The following is a 10362-nucleotide window of genomic DNA, read 5'->3' as shown; positions in this document are numbered from 1 at the left end:
AGAGAGACAGCCAGAGAGAGAGGGAACACAGCAGGGGAGTGGGAGAGGAAGAAGCAGACTCCCAGTGGAAGAGCCCGATGTGGGACTCCATCCCAGAACGCCGGGATCATGCCCTGAGCCGAAGGCAGACACTTAACGACTGCGCTACCCAGGCGCCCCCTATAAATCACTCTTGAAAGACATTGAGGAAGACATAAAAAGATGGAAAAATATTCCATGCTTATGGATTGGAAGAATTAACATAGTTAAAATGTCCATGCTACCCAGAGCAATCTACACTTTCAATGCTATCCCGATCAAAATACCGAGGACATTTTTCAAAGAACTGGAACAAATAGTCCTTAAATTTGTATGGAACCAGAAAAGGCCCCGAATCTCCAAGGAACTGTTGAAAAGGAAAAACAAAGCTGGGGGCATCACAATGCCGGATTTCGAGCTGTACTACAAAGCTGTGATCACAAAGACAGCATGGTACTGGCACAAAAACAGACACATCGACCAATGGAACAGAATAGAGAACCCAGAAATGGACCCTCGGCTCTTTGGGCAACTAATCTTTGATAAAGCAGGAAAAAACATCCGGTGGAAAAAAGACAGTCTCTTCAATAAATGGTGCTGGGAAAATTGGACAGCTACATGCAAAAGAATGAAACTTGACCACTCTCTCACACCATACACAAAAATAAACTCCAAATGGATGAAAGACCTCAATGTGAGACAGGAATCCATCAAAATTCTAGNAAAACTAATCTTTGATGTTGGAAGTCAATTTAGTGGTTACCTTTGGGATAGAAAAGGAAGGTAATCGTGGTGGTAAATATGGTGGGGGATATTCCCCGTACACGTACAATTTGTGTGTTTTTCCACATGTGTATAACGTACAAATAGAAAAGGTTTAAAACACTTTTTAAAGCTTGTGGAGATAAAATTCCAAAAAGATAAACAAGAACTCAATAATGGAGAAGTTACAACATAGAAGGTAGACATTCTTGTACTCGTATACAACTCAAGAATCCAACAGTACTAATATAAAGTTACATACCTGGTAGCCTGGACCAAAGTCTAACTTTGTAGCGCTTATCTTTAGTTACTCTTTATCACGTTTGCACTCTGTCCTGGAAATGTATCTCTTGTGCCACATCTTTCGTTCCATAGTTCATATAGAGACTACACAACAACTGGTGCTGTTCTAAATTATTTACTAGTTGAGACACAGTCACCCAAAAAAGGCTAAATAATTTCTTTCTCCCCCACAGGAGCAGAACTTTATAGAACAAAGTAATGGTTATTTCCATTGCCAAGAAACTTCCTGTAATTTTTGCATCTTTAAGACTCATACTTAATGACCACAATAATTGAAGTACTTTTTGTTCTTGGTAAATAGCAATAAGCCCAAAAGAGGCAAACACTGTAGATTACCAAATCCCCACTGTTTGATCTTCTTCATATAAGCTATAATTATTCTTATGTTATTATGCTTAAAAAGCAATAAATAATTTATATGCACATACATGTACAGTTAAACTAATGGTTAATTACTAACAATTATTAAATCTATATAGCTACAAGTCTGTTCATAGTGTTATTCTTTAACCTTTTCTGTATTTTGAAAATGTAACAATAGAAGCTTGGGAGGGAAACCTTGTATAATTATATACAATATGAACTCTATTTTGTTTTAAAATATGCCTCAAAAAAACTAGTGAGAAATATACCAAAATGTTAACACTGGTCATTTCTGGGTAGCAGTATTTTTTTCCTTCTTATATATTTCTATAATTTTTCTAAAAGCAAAGTTGCCTTTTAAAAAAATAATTTTACTTTTTAAATAAGAAAAAAATCAAGAAGCATACAAAAGTGGCTGGTCCCTAAGAAAGTATTTTATCTTTGAGTTTCCAAGCCCATAAAATTCTGTATCTATATAATTTTTATTATTAAGAATAAAGTATATTTAGAGTTGGAGTGCCATCTAAATACTGATGATACCTTTCAGTTCATCTTTTATTGTGCAGACATTGTAGAAAATTTCTAATGCTCCAGGTAAAGTTTAATTAAAGAACTGATTTGAGAGAAGTGATGTCATACTGTTAGAACAGGAAAATGTGGGTTTTCAATGAAGATAAATTAAGTTCAAATTCAACTGTGTTCCCTTATTATCTGTGTGAATTTAAGGATGTCACTCAAACTCTGTGTCCCACTCATCACCTGTAACATTGAAATAAGAAAACCTACCTCTCAAGATTTTTGTCAGGATTAATTGAGAAAACATCTATAAAACCCAATAGGATGCTTGGTCCATAATTGCATTCAGTTGGGAGAAGGCTAAAATATTAAGTGAGATAGAAGCAACTAGAACAATGTCTGACAAACAGCCCATGCTAGATAAATAGTAATATATGGACCAGAACAGTTAATTTTTTCCCGTGATCTCTTGTGTCTTGTACAGAACGCCATGGTCAGTTAGAATGGGGGTTCCAAGAGAGTTGCTTCCCCAGGGCCTTGGACAGTGCCTGGCAGGTAGCAGGCACATAATGCCACACAGTTGAAAGAATGGAAGTGGGTAGAGGTATGACCACAAGAATGGACAGAAGGATGAATGCTGGTAGACAGAGACATCTTGTGCAGGTAGGCCAAGAGGTGAAAGACTGAGCTAATTCTGGGGGGACAGGTTCTGCTGGCTCTTCCCAGCAGGTACCGTCACAGAAGTAAATGGAAGCCACTGTCAGTTTGCAAGGCTTCTGGGATATTCTGAACAGACAAATCTCATTGTGTTGACTTCTTCCTTTAAAACCTATCCGTGGTTTCCCTTTGCTGTTAGGATAAAATCCCAACTCCTTTGCAGGCCCTGCCAGGCTTTCTGCTTATCTCTAGCTGCTCTCCTCCTGTCACTCCATTGCCTGGCTACACATAACCTTTTTCAGTTCCTAAATAGGATCATGCTATCTCTGGCCTCCAAGTCTGAACCCATGCTGTTCCTTCTGTCTCAAATCTACATTTTATCCACTCATGATTCACTCTCCCTTTGACATCCAGAGTGTGCATTATCTTTCAGGTATCAGCTTACCTGTCACTCACTTGAGAACCTTCCTTGACAATTTAGCCCTCCGCAAACCTGCCCACCATCAGGGTGAGTTCAGAGGCCCCTGCTGCGTATTCCCACAGCTCTCTGTATTTGCACTACCTTAGTACTTATTACACTGTGCAAAGCTTTCCTGGTCTTTCCCAGAAAACTGGAATGTACATGCCAAGATAGTAGTGATTTTCCTTTTTTCATTGCTTGACCACCCAGTGCTTTGAATAACACCTGGCTAATAGCAGACACCCCATAAATATTTGTAATAAGTGAGTCAATTTCCATCTCCATCAAAGCTCCACGGGGTTTGGTTCTGAATCGGTTCTTACATCATCAAGAAATAGTGCCTGGCACATAATAGTAACTCTTCAAATATTTATCAAGTAAATAAATTTCATTTGATACTAGGTTCCCGTTCATATATCATATATCATGTAAATGCTTATTTCAGGGATCTACTGAGAAAAAGTTGAATATTTCAGTCATTTCATCTATTTTATTAAAGCTTCCAAATTTTTTCCTATTTTTACAAATTATCCACTTAGCAACACTTAAGCATTCTCTACTATCCACAATTTAAAACACCAATGAGACCAATATCCATTTTTTAAAAAGGTACTATTTACCTTCATTGTTTTAATTAACATTATTGCTACCACTAAAGCTAATATTATTTGTTCTGAATTTAGAATAAGCCCCCCAAAGACCATCAAAGCCCAAAAAGCAGGTGTTAATATCTCTAACATTTGGTTTTAATCAGAAACATAAATCAGACACGTGTATTAAATTAAATCCCCTTTGAACCACTTCAAATCACCTTTGGGAAGACAAGGAATACCAAGAAAGAAGGAGATTCTCAGAGCATCAGTGTACAATCTCACAATAACTCGAATAAAAGCTAACTTTGCCAAAATATCCCCCTCACCTATTTTCATAAAAATATGGAGACAACCAAGTTGGGGGAGAGGGTGGTTGGGGGAGAATCAGAAACTCCGTTAGCCATAGGTTCCTTTTTTGATTTTACAATATGTAAACATAAACAACACATAGGACCTGATGCTTGTTTATTTTTGGTAAATATAAGCCTTTACATTCAAATTCAATGTCTTTATTTCTTGGTTATGAGTTATACAAATATTCACTGATTATTGACTCTTCCTGTCCAACTAGACTCACAGGGTCACTTACTTTTTATTTAGCGTATGAACTGGTAATGTCGAATATGCAAGTCTTCTTATCTGAGTAGAATTAGCCAGTTGGGGTTTTGCCAAATGGTTGGCAAATCTGCAGCAACACTCACTGCTCACACCTCTGATTAAGGTTGGTGATAGTTAGGACCCCAGCCCAGGTATACTGCAAGTGAGACCAAGATTTGGGCCATTTGCTATGGTGTCATAGAGGCTTTTGAAATCAATTTTCATTCATGTATTTATACCACCCAGCTTCAGAAAGGGTTTATGACAATAGCTAAAGGCACATAAATATAATCCATCCAGATTTTTAAAATAATAATAATAATGTCAGTGAGGCAAGTGTGACATAAGAGAAATAAAAATGGGGCATGACAGGGTAATTCCCTTCTTACCTGTGTACTGCAAGCCCCTGTATTCACTTATTGCCCCAGGAGGCTTTAAATTGGGCCAGTAATGGAACAGCATTTGCACAGCTGGAGGTTTCACCTGTGAAGGCCCATAGGCTATCACATACAAAAGGTCCTAGAGGAAACAGGAAACATACTTGGACTTAGCATCATCAAATAAAGATGAAAATAGCTCATTCAACATTACCAAAGCAGTGCAGATTCCAGTAGAAGGGTTGGGTGGTTCCTTTCCCTGCCAGCAACTCACCATCCAGATGATGATATTAAACATGATTCAAATATTAAATCTCACCATATTAAAACATGATTTTTTTATTATTTATTTATGGGTCCTGTAAATAATCACCTCCTCTCCCCTCCAGGTAAAGATCAAAACTACACTGTCTTTTAATGAACTCTTCTCTACTCAAGATAATGTTAAAGGAAGATTTTAGAATAGCATGAACCAGTTTGCCAAACACTGTGTTTTTCAAATATTTTCCTAAAACCCATTTCTTAACAATCCACATCTCTCCTATTTGAAAGAAGACAGGTTCTTAAGCAACATTTCAAATGAAATAAAATTGCCGTGTAATACAATATTTGCTAAATTCTAAGAATGAGAGCTCTCCAATTACTTTTTCTATCAGGTCACTGTGCTCTTCAAGTATCATTTCTGCTTTAAATAATAAATTAACCCGGAAGGAAAGAATTCCAGGTTCTCCCACACCAAAATAATAAGACATCAATAAATTTGACCTGTTTTAATAGGCAAATATTTTTACTCCATTATATAAATTGAGTTTGTGTCTAGGAGTTAAATTTGGCCCAAAACTTACTTTCCAGACTTCTTGCTTATATTTCATGAGGCATTCCAATAATTGACAATGATACACTGTAAGGAAGAAAATATAATTTGAATATGAATTGTGTCAGATGAAATATCCTCTGAGATATAATAAAATATATTACTATGACTTTTCATCTAATCAGTAAATTAGAAGTTACTTATTTCCGGAAGAATGAAACTGGACCACTATCTTACCCATACATAAGAATAAACTCAAAATGGATTAAAGACCTACATGTGAGACCTAAAACCATAAAACTTCTAAAAGAAAACATAAGCAATAATCTCTTGGACATGGGCCTCTGCCATATATTTATGGATATGTCTCATCAGGGGAGGAAAACAAAAGCAAAAATAAACTATTTGGACCACATCAAAATAAAAAGCTTTTGCACAGCAAAGGAAATCATCAACAAATAAAAAGGCAACCTAACAAATGGGAGAATATATTTGCAAGTAATATATCTGATAAGGGGCTAATATCCAAAACATAAAGAATTTACACAATTCAACACCAAAAAAAAATAAATAATCTTATAAAATAGGGGCAGAGGACCTGAACAGACATCCAGATGGCCAACAGACACATGAAAAGACGCTCAACACCACTAATCATCAGGGAAATGCAAATCAAAACCACGATGAGCTATGACCTCATACCAGTCAGAATGGCTAGTGTCAAAAAGACAGGAAATGACAAGTGTTGTTAAGAATGTAGAGAAAAAGGAACACTTGTGTACTGTTGGTGAGAATGTAAATTGGTACAACCCCTGTGGAAAACAATACGGAGGTTCCTCCAAAAGTTAAAAATAGAAAAATACCATATAATCCAGTAATTCCACTACTGGGTATTTACCCAAAGAAAACAAAAACACTAATTAAAAAAGATATGCGAAACACTATGTTTATTGCAACAGTATTTACAATAGCCAAAGTATGGAAGCAATCCAAGTGTCCATCAATAGCTAAATGGATAAAAAAAATGTGGTATATAATATATACAGTGGAACATTACTCAGCCATAAAAAAAGAATGCAATCTTGCCATTTAATGTGACAACATGGGTGGACCCAGAGGATATTACACCAAGTGAAATAAGTCGGACAGGGAAAGACAAATACCATATAATTCCACTTATATGTGGAATCTAAAAATCAAAACAAACGAACAAACAGAAACAGACTCATAAATACAGAGAACTGGGGGGCCCCAGAGGGGAGGAGGGTAAAGGATAGGCAAAACAGGTGAAGTAGATTAAGAGGCAGAAACTTCCAGTTATAAAATAAGTCACGGAGATGAAAAGGACAGCATAGGGAATACAGTCAATAATATGGTAATAATATCGTATGGTGCCAGAAGATGACCACGCTTATCGCAGTGAGCATTGAGTAATGTACAGAATTGTCGAATCACTATGTCATACACCTGAAACTAATATAAATGTCAGCTATACTTCAATAATAAAATTTTTTAAATAAGAAAACGTTTTAATAGAATAAAAACTACTTATTTCCTTATAGCATTCATACATTTCAAAAATCATGCAAGCCTTGACTTTATCAAGCTTTTTACTAAGATTCTTCATCTTATTAACAAAAGAAATATTAAGGTCAATCCCGAGGAATAATAATTATATAATATAAACTTACATCAGTGTAATCAAGAACTACACAGGAAAAAAAACTGCCTAATAGGAACATCTATTGAGTGTTCATTATGTGTCAGGTATTATGCTAAGAGCCTTACACATATTACCTCCTAACCACCATGTTGCAGTGAGGAAACTTACTTAGCTTAGTTTTCTATCTTGCCCAAGTTTGGATAGAGAGCAAATGACAGACTGATGGATTAGCGTGGGAGTTTTTCATCTCTCAGGCACCAAGTCCACCTCGTTGAGGAATCCTTAGAAGCTATGAAACAGCAAGCTTCTTTGATTTGCCCGTGTTTACTCAGGAATAAAAGATACCTCCCCCTAGTTAGATACCTGTTTTATATCTTCCCGAATCTGTCATCCAACGCTGCCATAGCCCTGAAGTCGGTTTCACCTTAGTCACTGATGACCTCTATGTCATTCGGTTCAACGGACATACTTTAGTCTGCCTCTAACTTGACCTCTAACATTCAGGACAGCTGACCCTGTCTCCTTTGCAAAACACACTTCCCTCAACTTCATGACTAACCCTCTCCTATTACCTACAGCAGACACCCTTGTTGCTACTCAAGTGCTATCAACAACCCTTTCTTCCATGTCCATCCCCCAATGCACAGACTACAAAGCAAGACACTTCCCCAGGGCCCCTTGGAGCTAGGGATGGCTGTGTGACTCAGTTCTGGCCAGTAAGACCTAAGAGAGAACCTGCTGGGAGGGGGGGGCTTCTGAAATATTTTTTCTCTGTGATAAAAGAGGCACAACAGGAGCCTTTCTCTAATTATCCTGATAGATCCTGTAACCTGTTTGTGGATGTGATTGCGTAAAAAGAAAATAACCCCCACCATGGCAGCCATCTTGCAAACCTGGGGAGAAGTCCAAGAGAAACACAATGGCGCCATCTCAGGCCCCTGATACTGGGGCGCTATCTGTAAGACTTCCCACTAAGTAAACAAAGTAAACAACAAACGTTCTCGTAGTTCAAAACTTCTGTTAGTCAGCCAAACACATCCTAACAAGTACAACCTCTCTGCCTCCCTGGCAAGCTCATCCTCTTCCACTGGACCATTATCCGTTGGAGTTCCTGAAAGCCTGATCATGAGCCCACTCCACTTTTCATTCTGTGCTCTCTCCGAAGCAATCTCACACTCATACACAACTTCAGGTACCATCTATATGCAATTTAATAAAGGCCACTGGACACTTATGTGTAGGTTCAAAGTTCATTACCTCTAGCCCATAGCTCTGGACTGAGTTCCCGGCTCATAATACAACTTCCTAATTACCAGAGCCTCTTTTTTTTTTTTTAAAGTAAGTTGATTTATTTGCACTTTTGTGTTTTGGACATATAGAATTATTATTGAGATTATGTTTGAGGTTTTTCCCCAGTTTGACTGAGATATAATTGACATATAACACTGTATTAGTCCAACATATGCCATCTCCTCTTGAATGTCTCAGAAAGACCTCAAACACGATGTCTAAAACAGATTTGTAAGTGTCCCTCAGAAGCCTGGTTTTCTTCTTCCAGTGTCTCTTTTCTCAATGAATAGAACCACCATGCATTCAGTTTTGCAAGCCAAAAATTCACCATATCTGATAAGTTATCAAATCCCATCAATTTTACTTTCTAAATACTTTTCTCAGTCTCAATTGCCCCTGCCTTTTTTACATGCCCAGACAAATGACATGGCTCCTCATGGGTCGATCTACATCTATTCTTTCTAATCCATTCTCAGCTGCGGTTGGGGTGACACACACACAAATACACAAAGTCCTCCAGCGCCTTCCCATTAGACTCGGATAAACACCGGACTCCCAGACAGAGCCCACACACCCTGCATGTTCTGGCCCACAGACGCCCCCAGCCTCACCTCCATGAGGCAGCCCTTACTCTAAGCTCCAGCTATACCAATCTCTCAGTCCCGCCTGCTTGCCAGGCTTCCCTCTGACACGAGACTCTCCTACCAGAATCCCCCACCCCCATAGTCCTTGTCAATGCTACTCATCCTTCAGCCCTCAAAGCAAAGGTTACATCCCCGGGAAGCCCTCTGTGACCTCTTCAATAAAAGGAAATCCCCTTTTATAGGGGCTCATTGTGTAAAGAACATCTCTCCAAGAGCTTCTCACAGCTGAAACTTTGCATTTGCTTTTCTTTTCCTTTTCTTTCTTTTGGTTTTGTTTGTTTGTTTGTTTTATTTGTTTTTTCAGAGAGGGAGAAAGAGGCAGGGGGAAGGGGCAGAGGGTAAGAGAGAATCTTAAACAGGCTCCATGCCCAGTAGGGAGCTGGATGCGGGACTTGATCTTAGGAACCTGAGATCATGACCTGAGCTGAAATCAAGAGTCGGATGCTTAACTGACTGAGCCACCCAGGCGCCCCTTTACATCTGCTTTTATAATTATTTAATTCATGTCTTCCCCCACCACTACCATATAAGCTTCATGAGGCAGGGGAAGAGGTCAGTTCTGTTTTGCTAACCCAGATGTCTCCAGTGTCTGGCACAGAGTAGCTATTCAGTGACTATTTATTGAATATATAAATAGTCCTCTGGAATTGGAATTTTGTTCTTAAGCCATCAGTGAGCTCTCAAGTACAGATGTTCCAGGCAACTCTCTCTTTCTCCACATGTCTGTCACATGAACCCAGTTCACAGCAGTCCCCTGACTGCCGAATGAACAGACCTGGAGAGTCCCTTTGAGTAAACTGCTTGCCCTCCCAGATTGCCCCACTTACCCTATCAATCAAATGTTATCCATATTTTAAGACCCATACTTTGCTCAAGTGGCACAAAGCTTTTCCTAATCATTTCAATCCACAGAGTTCTCTATGAATTAATACTGTCTATGTAATTTATAGATAGAATAATATTAATAATTTATAGATAGAATAATATTAATAATTTATAGATAGAATAATATTAATAATTTATAGATAGAATACTAATAATTTAGTATTCTGTTTTAATAATTAGTATATAAATACTAATAATTTATAGATAGAATTAATACTATCTATAGTATTTATTTTATACTTTTCACATACTACCTTACATTGTAATTAATGATTTATGTGAATATGCCTAATGTTTCCAACGTGACATAAGCTTATAGCAAGCACCATATCTTATATTTCTGGGTGGTTTTCACAATGTCTAGCTCAGAGCCATGAACAAAAGACTTACTCAGTTAGTTGAACAAGGTCTATGCTCCAC

At 37.8% G+C, this 10362-nt stretch overlaps 1 protein-coding gene across 1 annotated transcript in view; it reads right to left on the bottom strand.

Annotated features, from left to right (window-relative positions):
• The window catches only part of UNC79 (unc-79 homolog, NALCN channel complex subunit), a 203516-nt gene that overhangs the window by 170971 nt on the left and 22183 nt on the right, over positions 1 to 10362 (bottom strand). The window contains 2 exon segments of the mRNA XM_034643061.1: positions 4659 to 4788; positions 5492 to 5547. Coding sequence (XP_034498952.1) covers positions 4659 to 4788; positions 5492 to 5547 — 186 coding nt within the window.

Source organism: Ailuropoda melanoleuca, chromosome 14, assembly GCF_002007445.2.
Source record: "Ailuropoda melanoleuca isolate Jingjing chromosome 14, ASM200744v2, whole genome shotgun sequence".
In the NCBI taxonomy this organism is placed as follows: Eukaryota; Metazoa; Chordata; class Mammalia; order Carnivora; family Ursidae; genus Ailuropoda; species Ailuropoda melanoleuca.
The sequence above is the reverse complement of the archived record's forward strand: the minus strand, read 5'-3'. Positions and strand labels throughout refer to the sequence as shown.